General features: G+C 38.5%; 1 protein-coding gene across 6 annotated transcripts in view; it reads right to left on the reverse strand.

Moving 5' to 3' along the window:
• The window catches only part of BCAS3 (breast carcinoma amplified sequence 3), a 453152-nt gene extending 440275 nt beyond the window's left edge, over positions 1-12877 (reverse strand). For 3 of the 6 annotated variants that reach the window (XM_012726273.1, XM_012726272.1, XM_012726274.1), the window contains exons 1-4: positions 12775-12851; positions 11382-11469; positions 8589-8643; positions 3446-3521 (exon numbers count right to left, since the gene is read on the reverse strand). In XM_012726273.1, coding sequence (XP_012581727.1) covers positions 3446-3521; positions 8589-8643; positions 11382-11464 — 214 coding nt within the window. In that variant the 5' untranslated portion in view covers positions 11465-11469; positions 12775-12851. Of the gene's footprint in view, positions 1-3445; positions 3522-8588; positions 8644-11381; positions 11470-12774 lie in introns of all 6 variants that reach the window. The other 3 variants (XM_004684452.1, XM_004684450.1, XM_004684451.1) reach the window with 2 other exon arrangements.
• Positions 12878-16439: the final 3562 nt, after the last annotated feature.

Consider the following 16439-nt stretch of genomic DNA (forward strand, 5'->3'; position numbering starts at 1 on the left):
AGTTTACTATGCCCTTACCTTCTCCCTATTCTTTCAACATATCTTAAATGTACATTCTTCGCACCTTATGTTCTTTGATAAATAATCTTTGTCAATAATCTGCATTTTCTTATATCTTGATCTTTTCAAGTCACCCAACTAGCATAACCTCAATCCTAGCTGAACCCAAACACGCGATATCTTAGTATGAAACTTATTTTTTTTAAGATTTATTGTATTTATTTATGATTACAAGAGCTGGGGTGTAGGCCAGAAGTATGGGGGGGGGGCGGTAAAAGGATTCACCAGAGACAGAGTGGGTACCAAACAGGCAGATCCATTGAAATACACTGCTGAGGGGAGCAACAGGCAAGACAGAAGAGATCTGCTGCGCCATGTGGGTCACCTCTCTGGCCAGGGATTGAATTGATGCTGCAGTGGCTGCAGACACTTCATAGTGCTAAGACAACCCTGCACCACAGGGAGGCCCTGAAACTTTTTCTACAGTTTCTTCAGCTACTTTCTTAAACCTTCTCCAAGTCCTAACTCCACCCAACCTGCCATCACTCAGCAGATAATCTGCTCATATTGCACAAGAAAACTAGAAACTTCCTATTTCCAAAGACCTGTGTACATCTGTACACCCTGCAAGAAATATATCGTTTGATCATTAACCAAAAATACTATTTTTCATTCTGATTTGGTCTTCATTTACAATAGTTACTAGGGATGTTAAAGATATCTTCTATATTAATAAAGGCAACTTTTGGAATACAGTTACTATGAAAATCAGTAAGCATGGAAGGTTAAAATTCCAATCCTAATCTCATACCCAGAAAGGGGAGAGGGGCTGGGGGTTGAATCGACTGCAAATGGCTAATGACTTTCTCAACCAATGATGCAGTGAAGCCTCCATACATGCTAACAGGGCTTCCATTTGGTCAATATATAAAGGTTTGGGGGAAAAGAAGATACACTTAGACAGACACTCCCTATATTTTGCCCCCACCACCTCCCATTAGTTGCTACAACAGGCATAATTAGGGAAGGGTAGTTTGGCTGATCATGAAACCCCAAGCAATACAAAGTAAATCCTAGTTAGCCTTCTTCAGGTGATGCTGAACTTGAACCCTAGTTTTTTCTTCCCCAGCCAAATTTTCACTCAATTGTAAATGTCTCAGAACTTCAATGATACAAAGACTTGATCACAGCAGAAACTGTCTAAGAGAAAACACAAATAAGAGACAAAGTTAAGAAATGCTGTTTAACAAAAGGAAGGAAGGAAAGAAAGAAATCTGTCTATTAAGAGACTGGAGAAGTAAGAATGATCTAATATCCTTACAGTTGCTTTAAAAGCACACACACACTCCTAGGGCCATAGAGAGTAAGAAGTATTTCTATAAAAATTCACACCAAAATATCACACATTATCAATATGACATAGAAAGGGGAGACCAAAGGACACGGAATATGTAACTTATAAATTTAAAAGTTTAATAAATCAACTGGCAAAACTGCGAAGTGGGACACTAAATTAAGGACAACCACTATCCCTTCAATGGGACACCAAGTGTTCAAGTCATTCATAAGCATGATCCATTTCCAGATGCATTTTAATTCAATAAAGCAAAGGCTTTATAGAATATTATTCCAGCAACTCTTACTTGCTATTAAAAAAAAAGGGGGAAAATGCATAGGCAAATATTATTTGATGACATTTTTAAAATGTTAATTCTGTGACTTGTAAATCATTTCATTACTGCCTATATGAGCAATACCTTTAAATATTATTTTTAACATCTTGCACATGCTGTACCACAAACTTTTGATATTATCTAGCATGAACCTTTTCAAGACCATAATCACATATTCTTTGTTACTAAATCAAGAAAATCCACTGACACACACTGACTTCTACAAAGCAAAGAACTACTTCAAGGAAGGGGAGAAATGTCTGATTTCAAGAGGGAAAGGTGATGAAGAGAAAGATGACAAGAAGCTTAAAAAGTAATTAAGAAAAGAATGAAGAGGAAGAAGGATATACTAGTAAACAACAAAATTGGACAGTCATAAAAAGAAAGCCAATTTAAAAATATAGTAAGCTTTCAAAGAAAAAAGACTAGGAAAAGTGTATGTCATAATTATCCACATAAAGGAATGTTTATTCCTCACAAAGTAGCCAACAAACATTGGCATTATTTGAATGTACTAGCCAATAAGAGAATTCCAAAGAAACAGATTTATAGAAGTGATTCTCTGTGTCTCTCATTTTGAACAGTGGCTCCCAAAGATAAATAAATAAAGCATCACATTTTTAGGTCTTAGAGGCGATGAAGACTCAGAGGGCATTCTCTCCCTCCAGGTCCAGCCTGGAAATGAAAACAACTTAATGTATTAGAATTGGGAATTGAATGCAGTGTATTTAGAACTGTTTACACAAACAATAGAATAGTTAAAAAGTCAAAAATGGAACAGTTTAGCAATCTACTGAATTACCAGCAAGAACTGATTACCACCCTTACATGATGCAAGGTACTGGAGTCATCTGGCAGAAACCAGAATGTTAATGCTAATGCAGCTGCCCAGGGGAAGCTAGGACCACTGGGGAAACATAACTGCTGACAGAAGGACAAGAGGGACTAATACTCTTCCCTTTCTGTGATGCTCCATTCAATTTCTCACCAGAGCTTTTCAAACCAGCCAGAGGCAACAGAGTAGCCTAGGAAACACTGTGTTGTAGGGGGTAAATGTCTTATAAGAGAAAGAGCAAGAAGAATCAATGAATGGATTTTTATCTGAGTATAAACAAGTGTTGGACTGGCATAAATTCAGTTCAAAAAATTTTAAAGTGTAGAGAATTCCAGAGCCTTCCTGGTGGCACAGAGTTTAAGATTCAGCAATGTAAAGCTATCCCCAGCTACTGCATCATGAGTTCGATCCCCAGCCCATGGTCCACATGGCAACAGCAGACCTCTCCTGTCTCACCTGCTGCTGCCCTCAGCAGTGTATTTCAGTAGATCTGCCTGTTCTGCTCCCCACTCTGTCTCTGGTAAGTCCTCTCAGACCACCCCCCCACCCTCTGGCCTAGATCCCAGTTCTTGTATGCATAAATAAATAAATCTGAAAAAGAAAGTATAGAGAATTAAACAGTAATGACTGTTTTGCAGTTAGAAATCCTATAAACACACCAAACTGAACTAATGTTTTTTCCTATAAAAATTTTTCCCTCTCTTAAAAGTTTAAAGCCAGGTACTATACTGACCTGTATGATACATTAGAGTTCTATGTTTTTGTAGTGTGATTATGTTACTTTTTATATTAATTTTTTTATATTAAAGATGAACTTATTTTGAAACTAAAAAGTTACTGTAATAAAAAGTAACCTGACTAAAAAAAGGACTGCTAATCTAGTATCTAGTGAACCTAAAGCATTTAATTCATATGTCCCAAAATGTTAAAACCGTACCATTTAAATCTGCATTTTCAAATCTGACCCAGACTATTTTCTCCTTTTCTTCTGTTAGAGGTGTTCCACTGTAAGCCTGCAGAGTAAACAGAAATGTTTTTAATTCAAATACTTTATTTATAGTCTAATATAACTAATGTTCTAAACAAAGAATAACTTATTAAATAAGACCAACCCTATTCTTCCCCACTTTGACTTTATTCACCCTACATCTTGGGACTAGCACAATTTTTAACATCTACCCCCTGCCCCCAAGAAAGTTATCCAGGAATGCAATAACCTTGGTCCAAAAAATGGAGTTTTATCTATTAAAGAACAGCAGAAATATAAAATACAATGATCAGAATCTAATATTATGAAGCATCACGTAATACAAGGGCATCAAAAAACTGTTCTATATATTGATCAACAAATATAAAGTCTAAGAAATAAACAAAACTATCCAGGTGTTTATAATCAGACAATTACACTCAAGAGTTTTCTAGAGTATTACTTTCTTCTCAGTTCTAGTTCTGGGCAAAGGGCAACAGCCAGTATTAGGTGTGAAGAAAAAAGATTACATTTTCAGGCTCTTATCTGGCTTCTGGACCCTACTTCATGAAAGCCTGCAAGGTTCACCAAGATAAGCATGAACTGCCTAGGAAAAGGATCCAAAATACTCATCAGCACTTAAAGAGAGTCATCTCCCATACAGTAAGTGATTTTGTTGAATTTTTTAAATACTGTCAACAAAGAGCTGTAACATTTTCAGTTACAAAGTATTACTCAAATTACAGAATCTTATTTAATATAAGCTATATCAAAAGCATACAAAACTACCATGCCATATATGTTTCATGACCAACTATAAATTCCCTAATTACAGATCCCTTGCACCATGCCATACGAAGTGTTAAAGGCCACTGAAAATATGAAAAGACAGAGTTACTTTCATACTAGGATTACTATACAAAAAAAGTTCTTAGGCATCCTTGAGGTTTATTCCCCACCCTCAAATAAGTGAGGCATATCTAGGTCAGTTCATTCCTCTGGATAAAAGAAAGCCTGTACTAGAACCAACTAATTCATTAACTTTTATCTTCTTCAACTACCTTACTGTCATCTTTTTTTTTCCTGCAGTCTTGCTATGTTCATCCTTGAAAATTTATTTTAAATAAACTACTTTGGAATAATTCTAGATTATTAAACCATACAGAATTCTCATTTACCACTTAGCCGGTATCCCTATCTAATCTAATCCTGCCTTACCAGGGTACATTTGTCAAAACTAGAAGACTAACTTGCCACATTACCATTAACCCAGACTATTCAGATTTCACCAGTTTCACCACTAATGTCCTTTGTCTGCTCCATGATCTGACTCAGGCCAACACACATTTGAATAACTTCCTTTTTTTACTAAGTAAAGAGCCTGTAAAATATTATCTTTCAAAATGTTCTTCAATTTAGCAGATTATAAAACTGCTTCTCACCTGCAGTATGATTCACTTCCCCCAATATTTTGCAACCTTGTGTTCTGGGCAACACACTGAATAAAATAAGTTTGAAAGAGACCTTTCAGTGTGTTAGGATTCTTGAACTTTTCTTTCCAGTTCAGGGGGAAATCGAGTTTCCCAACTAAGTTAGTGTGCTTTTGCTCAGTCTTCAAGTTTTCCTCTCTTTAACTGACACGCTTTTCCTTACTAAACATTTGTGAGATAATTCTCTGAAGATGACTGAAGCATCTGAGTGTTGCTTCTGATCTCTCTTCCTGTGGGTTTGCTCCTCCCATGAGAAAGCCTGTCATTTTGCCTCTCAGCTTATGATTTCCTTTACCCATCTTGAGATTTTATTCTCAGTTTGGCAGAGATGCACAGGGTTTATGCAGCTTTCACCTGCTATCTTATGGAGGTCAATGAATCGCCACATAAGAGTCTGAGGTGGTTTTTCCCTCAGCATTGATTACTAGCTGTACTTCTCTTCAATGAAGGAATAGTTGTCAAGACTTCATAGCACCATAACATGAATGGGTTTGGTTATTTTGGATTTTACTTATCCTGTGTTGAAGAACTGTGATGTAGGCCAGAGAGAGGTGCAGGGGGTGAGAGGATTCACCAGACACAGAATAGGGAGAAGAACAGGAGGATCAACTGAAATACACTGCTGAGGGGAGCAGCAGCTAAAACAGAAGAGGTCTGCTGTACCATGTGGTCAGCTCTCTGGCCAGGATCAAACTCAGGCCACTGTGGTTGGCCCTCAGGTGGTAGTGCTGGGACTTAATCCCTAGGCAACCAGGGAGGCCCAGCATTATATAACTTTTACCTCAACTCTTGACAGGATTTATCTACTTTTCCTTTTATTCCTTATCTAACTTTTAACACCTATATACATTTATCAGCACTGTTATTGTTGAATTTTAAAAGATATAAGCAAAATCACTGTAATTAAATTGTGTTTTAATTTTTCACTGGAGAAAAGTTACTTCTACCCTAAACTGAGTATTTGGCAAAATACTGATTTCATGGGAGGGATTCTGAAGGCTGGGTGGAGGCTGCCTTTGAATAAAAAAGACATTTACAAGTAAACTGCTGTAAGGGTGTATATTGGGAGGATCTAATCTGCTTATCCCCTTTCTAAAGAGAAGGCAGAACTTAAATCTGCCTATCTTTCTCTACAGTGCCTTCCCAGTCCCCTCCCAGTCCCCTCCCCAAGTGACCTTTCTTTAGTCTTTGTCTTGTGTAAGTTATCAAGATGGTATCTTAGCTACATGAATGGATCAGTTAGTCATGCTGGGATTCTCTTGTGTACATGAGATATATGTGCCATTATTAAACTTCCTTTTTATTTTCTTTGCTAAGTTTTACTTATTTCTTTTCTGGTGAAGGGGAGGTTAAAAAGAAAAAGATGAGTTTCTACTTTAAAGAGCTTTCCCACAGAGTGGCTATTCATTTTCTTTACATATCATGGATAAACACTGTTCTCCTGTCTTCTGTGACAGTCTTAATTTAAGATACATGTTTTTTTGAAACCCAGTATTCATTATGCATATATGGGGTGCTCCTTGCGCTCTTGTTGTCAATACCAATGTGAAAAATATTGGCACTTGGTTACAGAACAAATTTTAAAAATCATAAATACAGTTTGTGTTTAATTTGGGTCTAAACTAATAACTGAGAAATCCTTTAGCCATACTGTTCTCTGATATTTACACAGCCTATGAAACTACACTTAAGTATGGGATTGCTGATTCTAATAGCTGCACAATTAACAAGGGGCTAGAAAGAATTCTAAATCTGGATGCCAAATTCTGAGCAAAAGAGCAATCTCATTTTTGCATATCTACAAATAAAGAAGAGGTTAAGAATTATGTGAATCATGTTAAATATAGAGCAGAGGGTATTCATAACTGAGAAGAAACTGTTTTCTTAAATCTTCCAATTCATAAAAATGCCTCAGGAAAATAGCAACACAAGACAAAAGACTAGTTATGCTGTTACTATTCAGAAATTCTTGAAAGTAAAAAATGAATACCAATCAGCTTCCCTGGTTTAGTTAATTGTATTAAAGTTTGTTATTCTGTAACTTGAAATCTGTGTTATTCTTAAAAATTCAAAGCAGAAAGTAAAATCATAAAGCAAGTCAGAAACTTTACCCATAAAATTAGACAGATGTTTGTAGTTTTGGGGTATCCCAAAGACTCTTTCCTCTAGTCAACAAAAAAATGCTGGCTACACAAGGTTTCCATTAGCACAAAAAGTGCTTTTGTAACAAGTTGATAAAGAGGCACTCTTGAAGTAGGCAAATTACAAAAAATTTAAAATACCCTTCCCTTGGAACTTCAGTCTCCTGCCAGGACTAAGGGCTTAAGAGAAAGCAGCAGTTTACAGAACAAACTAGATCTCAGTCCCCCACTGCTCTCCAAGACCTGGCATTCTGTGCAGAGTACAAGATGCTCTATAGTTAGAGCAACCTTGATGCCTACCATACCAGTTAGCCAGTTTCCTCCAAAATCAAATAGCCAGGCTTTCCTTCTATTTCAAGCAATGCTACTTTCAATGTCCTTGGGAATTTGACTCTTACTTCTTTCTTTGCTATGACTCCCTTAGCAATTCAATATTCAGACTGTACTATCATGTGTAACACTTACGGATAGGCTGCTATTATTCTCCAGTTGTTTCAAGTACTTTGACTCTCTTCATTAACCACGTTTCTCAAGAAAGGAAAGCATTTATTTTTTCCTAACATGCTCCACAGTTCTCCTTCTGGTGACCAAGTTTCCTTCAAACTGACTTAACATAATAAAGGAACACCATCATTCTTTGACACTTGCCTTTATTGGGTGAAACAATTTATTTAATACAACTGAAATATGGATTTTAGACTTTTCAAGGAGGCTGGGACACTGGTTCTATGAATGTCCTTTTTGAACAGTTAAGTTACAAAAACCCTGGCAATCAAGAGAAAACTGACATTATCAAAAAGAAATCTTTTCCTTTCAATAATTCTACTACAGTGTTTCAAAATCTACTGTTTCACAAGAATCAGCTGAGATTCTTACTACACACACAAGTAACAGAATGCCCTGTAAGCGAGGGGCCTGGTAATTATTTTTAATGTTAAGTCTAAGGAGCAGTGCATAAGAGATGATCCAAGGAGGTCCGGCTGCTCTTATTCTTCAGCAGTAAGAAGCTTACTCTTCTATAAGCTAGAGTAATAAGGCATCCTGTCTTGGCATAAAAATATTGCTCAGTATGTAAGAGATGCAGATGGGTGCTCACTATAGTATTTAGTTCATGTAATATCAAAACGATGAAATACAAAGTATATGCTGCTTTTCTCACTTCAGACAGGCAACAAATATTTATTAAGACAGGTTTAAAGATCTTAGAAATAGAATCCAACTAGAAAGTCCCAAATTCCACCTCTCAACCAATGTCTCATCTTGATTTCTCTTAGGAGAGTATGTCCTGGGGAATAATAAATTTACCACTGTCAACACAAAAGTAAGGCAAATCTAGTAACAAGTATAGTTGACTCAAGATGATAAAGCTTCTTGCTAGAAGTGTTTCTGGAGTTGATATGACTATCGAGTGCAGGATGTCTCATTTTTCAGAGCTGCCCTGGTAAAACCTACTGTTTTTGAAACCACAGACACTTGACTTACCTGTGGTACAACATCCTGCAGAAAAGTCACAACACTCTCCATATAGGACTGCTCCCTGAAAAAGGGTGAAATGGAAACATTTTGTCATGACAGCTTAAGATGAATAGGGAACTTCTTTCTAGAAGCCCTAAAAGTCACTCATTAAAAAAGGAAAAGACCTGATAGTCCTGCCACACAGCTTTCTAGTTTCATGGCTTTCTAGTAAGTGCAAATAAGCTTTTAACATTTTTAAACATTATCTCTTCTTAAAAGTCATGCTCTTAACTTGTAGTTGAAAGAATGATGACAGAACACTTGGCTGAGGCAGGACTTAATCTTGAGTCAGAGCAGACGAATGAATGCCCTAGTTACAGCAAGAAAACCTGTTGCTGATGACTCAGTATTTAGTGACCTTCTCTTGAAATTGATTATGAGCTAGGTTCCTTACCTGTATAACAAAGTCAATCAGTATTCATTTCTATGCCTGCTGAATGTGCAGGGATGGGAAGACTCATTAAGAAGTTCTCACAAGGGTCCTCCTGGCAGCACAAAGGGTTAAAGTGCAGCACTATGAAGTTATCTGCAGCCACTGTAGCACAAGTAGATCCCTGGTCAGGGAGACCCGTATGGCACAGCAGACCTCTCCTGTCTCACCTACTGCTCCTTTAGCAGTGTATTTCAGTCAATCTGCCTGTACTACTGCCCACTCTGTCTCTAGTGAATCCTCTCACCATCCTCCCATCACCACTTCTGGCCTGTATCCTAGTTCTTGTATGCATAAATCTTTTTTTTTTAAATCCTCACAAGACATTGAAAAATATTAAAATCCATAAAGGTGAAGGGGGAAAATGAAATCGTTATGGAAACTACAATATTTTAAAATTGGAAGTAAATAACTATCAGTAAATAGGGAAAAAAACAATTTCTTCAAAAAACCAAGTCAAATTCATTTACAGGGGGAAAAAAGGTAAAAAACTACATTTGAAGATAATGTGAGCTACCCTAAAAACCTAATTTGAAATGTATCTATAGATATCCACAAAACTTACTAGACCTTAAATTTTTTTTTGACTGAGCCTACCTCTCCAGCCTCATTCTTTTGCCACATTCCTCACTTACTCTGCTTTAGTCATCTCTTTAGTTCCTAGAACATACCAAGCTCTCCTTTCAGTCAAAACCTTTTTTGACTCAAATAAGCACCAGCTATCTGCCTGGATTCCTTTTAATATACTTCCCTCCCTTTCAGATCTCCAACTTAAGTGTTAGCTCCTCAGAGAAGCCTTCTGAGCCCTAAGTCATATTCCCCATCCTCATTCTCTATCACAGCACACTGAGCACTGATCAAAGCCTGTAATTACCTACTTTCAGTTTTTCCAACTAGAATTAAGCTCTATTACAGGAAGGAATCCATCTGTATGTATTACCTTATATCTCTAGAACCTTTTAACCCAGTAGTCACACATCAAGTAAACATACAAATATAAATGACTTAAAGAACACTAAATGAATTTAAATATTTTTAAGCACCAAAATTACGTATTACATAACAAAAAGCAATATATGTTGAACCATATGGTGAAGCAGCACAGAATACTGCAGAAGAACACAGACTGTAGAGACAAACTGCCTGTGTTTTATCCAGCTTCCCTTACCTGGCTGTTACCAAAGACAATTTACTTAATTTCTCTGTTTAGTTTTCCTGGCCAGTATAATGAAGACTAAAAGAGTACCTAACCCATAGCTAATACCATGCTTTACATGTTGCCATGGTCCATAGTTGATAAAGAAAGAGAACCCTAGGAAAAGCAGGAAGGGAAAAAGGAAATATTATGGTAAAATAGAGCATGCATATTTTTGTTAGTCTGAGAAGGCAACCTTTATGTAGCACATTAAACTGCCCATGGGAAATAGTCCAAAATATTATAATCCCCTTATGAGTATTTTAAAAAGCAGACAACAAAAGTTATCTCCCTAGCTAACTACTGAAGGGGCATAATTGTCCACTCAAACTTCTTTAAAAAGGTCAACATCTATGTCATTTATGAAAATAGTTTCCTTGCACACATCGGTTCACTCTATTCCCTTTGCCTAAAATGTACTCTTAATTCTAATTTCCAAAATTCTATTCAGCTTTTAAAGTATAATATAATTAGCTTCTTACTGGAAGTTTTCAGATGTAAAATACAAAAATGTTTCCACTAAAATACTAACTCTAAATTTTCATTGTTTTGCTGACATCTTTTCTATTGATTATAGTGATTTCAAATACACATACCTAAAAACCACTTAGAGTAAAGGCTCTTAGAATTTATATATATATATACACTTTGTTAAAGAATACTCAAAAAGCAGAATGTACTTTTTTTGACATTGACTATAAAACTTTGTGAAGTGACCCAAAGAGACAGATTTCATAACACAATCTAATAAACATATACATACAAAGATTTCCACATGTCACAGAAAATACTTCCTCCTTATATTTTATATTATACTATTTCATATTTAAAACAGAAGTCCTGATCCACTAACTTGACTTCATAACCCACTAACTCTTAAATCTAGATTTTAAAAAAACATTGGTCTTCAGGATTCAACACAGAGACTTTTATATACTTTATGCACTGAATATATCAACACTGTCCTCTAATAATTCCTTTTATTTGGTCTTGTCAATAATATTGATTATCCCATCATACCTAGATTTTAAAAAATTTACAAAAATAAGTATTGTTCAGAAGTGTAAACTGAATGACAGTTATTTTAATGAGTAACCTTTGCTTCAGTTATTAAGCTTATCTGAAATTTGCTTACGTGACAGCCTGGGGGCGAACAACAACTCCACCAGTACATCGACTGGGTCTTCTGGGGGAATCTGTAGCCATAACTTCATTCATACAATCTGTTTCCAGAAAAGATAGAAATAATGGACCATTATTATCAGGGATAGGAGAAAAGTTTGATTTCTCACTTGAGACCCCCCCTGTTAAAATACCTAAAATGACTGAAACTTTCCCAACAATTTCTTATACCAGAAGGGAGAGAGAAAGTAGATTAAAACTTTCAAATTACGAGTTTTTGGTTTTTTTTAATTTGGACTAGCCCAGAGGCACAACATTAGTTAAGACTCTTATGGAACCCTTTGATCTACTGTTAAATCAGGTCCGAAAACCAGATCCTGGATGAGAAGCCTAGCATATGATTACTTTCTAAAAAGTGATACCTCTGTAAACTAAAATTAAAGAATTTACTGAAATCTTCTATTGACAGAGTGAAAATACACTTGACCAAATGAACCTTCCAAGTAATCCTGGATACTGTGACTATGTATGGTGATGGATGTTAACTAAACTTACTGTGATGATCATTTCACATTATCTACAAATATCCAGTCGTTATGTTTTACACCTGAAACTAGTGTATTAAATATATCTAATTTTTAAAAATTGCATGGCCATAATTAACAAGATTTTTTAAATCTTATTTTTAGCTTCCTGCGATTGTAACCTAATCACCAGAGTCTAAATAAGTAATAAAAATTCACCCTTATCCATTATGGTCACATCAATGAATCCTTACACTTGGATGTCTGATGATCATCTGAATCACTGGAGAGGTTTTAGGAGCATGGAATGTACTTAAGTTAAGATTAAGAGAGGATTGACAGCAATATTAAAGACCTTAAAAGATTCAGAGAAGCCCACAGCCTGGAAGTAATCTTGAAAGCCCCTAAAACCATCACTTACAAGCAGAGATCACACAATCACCTTCTTTGAAAACTCCCCAGCCTGTGAATCCTACCTGCTAAAGCCAAAACACCCTTTACCCCTCTAGCTCAGTTACCCTTCTTCAGTGGGCACCTTTACCTCCAGCCCCTCAGCCGTCTCACTTCCTTTCCATCCTTTATTTCTCGAAACAAAGCCTGCCTAGAACTGTCCTTTAAGGGTCCTGTCACCTGAGGACCCTAGCCAACCCCTCAGGCCCCACTCTCCCGAAAGATACCAGCCCACAGCTACCCCTGTAACCTCCAACGCTGAGCTACCTCTGCCACCGACCGCCCTCTGGCCCCTTGCCGCCTCCCCTCCCCCTCCAATCTCAACTCCTCTCCCACGTCGAATTTCTGCCAGCCAAGCCCTCTCCCCTCACGCTGCTTGCCCCTTGTCCTTTCCAAGCCTCCCCAAAGCCAGAGCCCCAAGAGTCCTCTCACCGGCCGCCCCGCCGGTAAACGCTGTTCTCCAGATCCAGGCTCACTGTTTGGAGTCTCCCCTCGTGATTGACAGCTACCACTTCCTACCACGCCTCAGCGGAACTACCTTTCTAGCCAATCCCAGAGGCCAGCTGGCTCCGACAGGGCACCGCCCTTGGAAGCCAGCTTCGCCAACCAGCAAGTAGAAAAGAGGCGGACCCGCCTCCTGTGTTTAGCCAATCCACTCAAGCTCGAGGGAAAACACAACAGTATGTAAGTTCGGGTGAAGCGAAGATGTCACGTTCGGTTGCGAACGCAAGCAGGTGGGGAGGAGTTTCGGACATGTTTATTTTCCTCTGCAGACAAAATCTGCTTGACTTTGTCAAAAATTACCGTACACCAAACTCCTGCCCACCTCACCTGAGCGTCTCAGGTTGGAAGTCCGAAGACTGGGGGGGAGGGGGGGGGACTGATCTGTTTACATCGAATTCTCGCGACAGCTGGTTCGAAGCTCAAAGCACGTGGACATGGCAGCTGCCAATCACTCTTAACTGGCCACTCATCCAGGCCGAACCCGCCTTCTGCCCCGCCCCCTGGTAATATGTTTACCTTCCGGGAATCTAGCCTGACTTGTGCTGGTGGGTAGCTTGGAGCCAAGCCGACTTTAAATACCGTGCGCGGTCCGTAAGCTTGTCAGTTTGAGCTAGGTTTGTGGGCCGCCCCTCTCTACTCCTATACCTGTTTTCAGACTACGAGGTGAAGGAGACCGCGATATCGTCATTTTCTTGTCAGTTACATTTATTTTGTAGTAACGATATTGATTGAACGAATGCTCAGCACACGCCTAACCATTTCATCAGCATTGTCTAGTACGACAATCCCGTAAGAATATGGCTTACTAATAGGCGTAGGGTTTGTAACAGTAAAAGAAATCTCAAGACGTTTTTAACGCTGTGAAAGGAGAAACTAATTAGAGGAATAACCCCCGCCAGAAATATGCAGAAGACTTGAAGTAGGTAAGATAGCACGTCAGAGACAAGAGTTAAGACGCCACCCATTTGCCCTTGACATTCTATCAATGCCAATAAATGAGACACCCAACGTGCTATTAATCGGTCTAATATTTGAATGTTGGCTAGTAAAACATTATTTAACACCGATCTTCCACTCCAAATTCCTGTCACTTTTAAGCTTTGCATCCTATGTAAATCAACCGAAGAAGGAATGTATTCATTATTCTGATTTTTTTTTCTTGGTCTTAATATTATCACTGGTTTACTTCTTTGTTATCTTTGAAATGGTTTTTGTGTGTTTCTCCTGTGCATGTCTCATAACCCCAATTAGACAAACTCCAAGGCATCTAATAACCCTAAACAGAACAAGCTATTTTAAAATTTAGTTTTATTTGAATTATTATTCTCAGGCATCCAGTCCCAGGAATAAAGATGAAAGCTAGAGGAGATCTAGTGGAAATATTCACCAAAGGAACAACCTGCACTTGTGTAAGTTTTTTCCATTTAAGTCACTTTTTGATATGCATTGATAAACTCCATCACTCTTTGACTATCCCTAAAGCTATAAAAGAGACAAGGAAATAAGGCCTTTTCCCACAAGTTGACTCATTCAATAAATAATGAGTATCTATTATGTATCAGGCATATTCTACATTTGGGGGTACAACAATAAACAAATCAACCAAGGTGCTTGTCCTCAACCACATAATTTACATTCTGGTGGAAAAACAGAAGTAAATACGCAAACAAAAAATAGAGTAATGTGAAATTCTATTTAAAAAATAGGGAGTCCCTCCCTGGTGGCTGGTGTGTTAAGGCCCAGCACAATGAAGCTATCCACACCACTGCAGCATGAGTTCTATTCCTAGCCAGGGAAGTGACCCACATGGAACAGCAGAGCTCTCCTGACTTGCCTGCTGCTTCCCTTAGCAGTGTACTTCAATAAATCTGCCTGTTCTGCACTACACTCTGTCTCTATAAATCCTCTCACCCACCACACCTCTAGCCTTTACCCCAGTTCGTGTATGCATACATAAATCTTTTTTTAAAAAATAGAGGTGTGAAATGGCTTGTTTTGCATAGTCTAGGGAAGCCCCTCAGGAGATGGTATTTGAAGGTCTCAATGATGTGTATTAGACAGCTACTTTGAGCAGTCCAGACAAAAGGAACACAGGCAAAAAGACTTAAGAATAAAACTAAATTTGAATAAGTGTGAGAAAAACCATTATGTTTTAAGTGAAGTGAACTAACAAAACTAGGTCAGAGAAATAGGCAGTAGTCAGATGGGGACTATAGGCCTATATAAGGCTATATTTAGAGTTTCCATTTTATTCTAAGGTGGAAATGTTACAGGGCAACCCCAAAATGAAATGGGTTGCCTAGTCTCAACTGCAGGCACACACAAAAAGAGTTTATTTAAAAAGAAAGGAAAATGAAGAAATGAGTAAGTCCGGAAGAAAAAGAGGGGAGGAAATTGGTAAATGCATCCTACCAGTTCCACTGCCCTGGAATCCCAATGGCATGCTGAGAGCAAGAGAACAGCCAAGTGTCAAGCCAAGAGGCCAAGAGACCAAAAGCCAACAAGCCAAGCCAGCCCCCCGAGACCCACATGTCTGATTTTATGCCAAACCTGGCTAAGGCTTAACTCCACCCTCAGGTCCCAGCAATCCTTTCAGTGGTGATGGGATTTATAGTTAGAGGTGTCTTGGTGGCTTTGGTCTGGAAGTGCAAAAACCATGTGGAGTTTGTTCAGGGCATTCTTTCCCTAGCTAAGAGGTATCAAATTATGTTTACTTTTTTAATAAAAGATTTATTTATTTAAGCATACAGATTGGTGTGCAGGTCAGAGGTGCAGAGACAAAGAGGATTCACCAGAGACAAAGTGGAGAGTAGAGTAGAAAGATCCATGATGTATACTGCTGAGGGGAGCAACGGGCAACATGAGAGGTCTGCAGCACCATGTGAGTCACCACCGGGCGGGGCCTGGGATCAAACTTAACATTGAAGCAGCTGTGGTTAGCTTGCAGTGCTGCATCCTATCTACTAAAATTGCACACTGCTTCTGTAACAGGTTGGTCCGGAGGAATGGGGAAGTTCCAGGTTCCCTTCCCCACCAAGGAGGAGGGTGGAGCTGAGCAGAGAAAAGAAGAGAAGAGAAGGAATCTGGGGAGGAAGGAAGCAGGATGGAGAGCCAGAAGGAGACCTGAGGAAGCCACATGGAGCAAAGGGAGACATGTGAAAAAACCATGTTGATTTCTTGGCCCTGGACTGGTTGAAAGAGATGTGGGTGAGAGACACGTAGGGAGGTTGACTATGGCAGTGTTTGGTTTGATTTTGATTTTGCTCTTTTCCTCCCAAACTTGTCTGGCCATTTCTTACCCTTTTCTATGAGTCCCGGCCAGAAGGTGCTTTATTTAGTCTTGTGGTCGGCTTTCAGGCCTTGCTTTCGACCAATCCCTTTTGGGTGAACTTTTGCCCATGAAGGGATGGGTAACTTCAGGTGCTGATTGAGAAATTATATTGTCTCACTGTATTAAAGTTCCTTTTCATTAAAGTCTTATGTTTTGTCTTGATGCAACAGATGGCCGAACCTATTTAGAGCAGGCAGGTTTGGGGGCTCAGCAGTGCCCCTCTCCCTGCCCTGAAACATTTCTACTATTTCCCCCTTCTGAT

Source organism: Condylura cristata, unplaced genomic scaffold, assembly GCF_000260355.1.
Source record: "Condylura cristata isolate star-nosed mole 26May11 unplaced genomic scaffold, ConCri1.0 scaffold00017, whole genome shotgun sequence".
NCBI classification, from domain to species: Eukaryota; Metazoa; Chordata; class Mammalia; order Eulipotyphla; family Talpidae; genus Condylura; species Condylura cristata.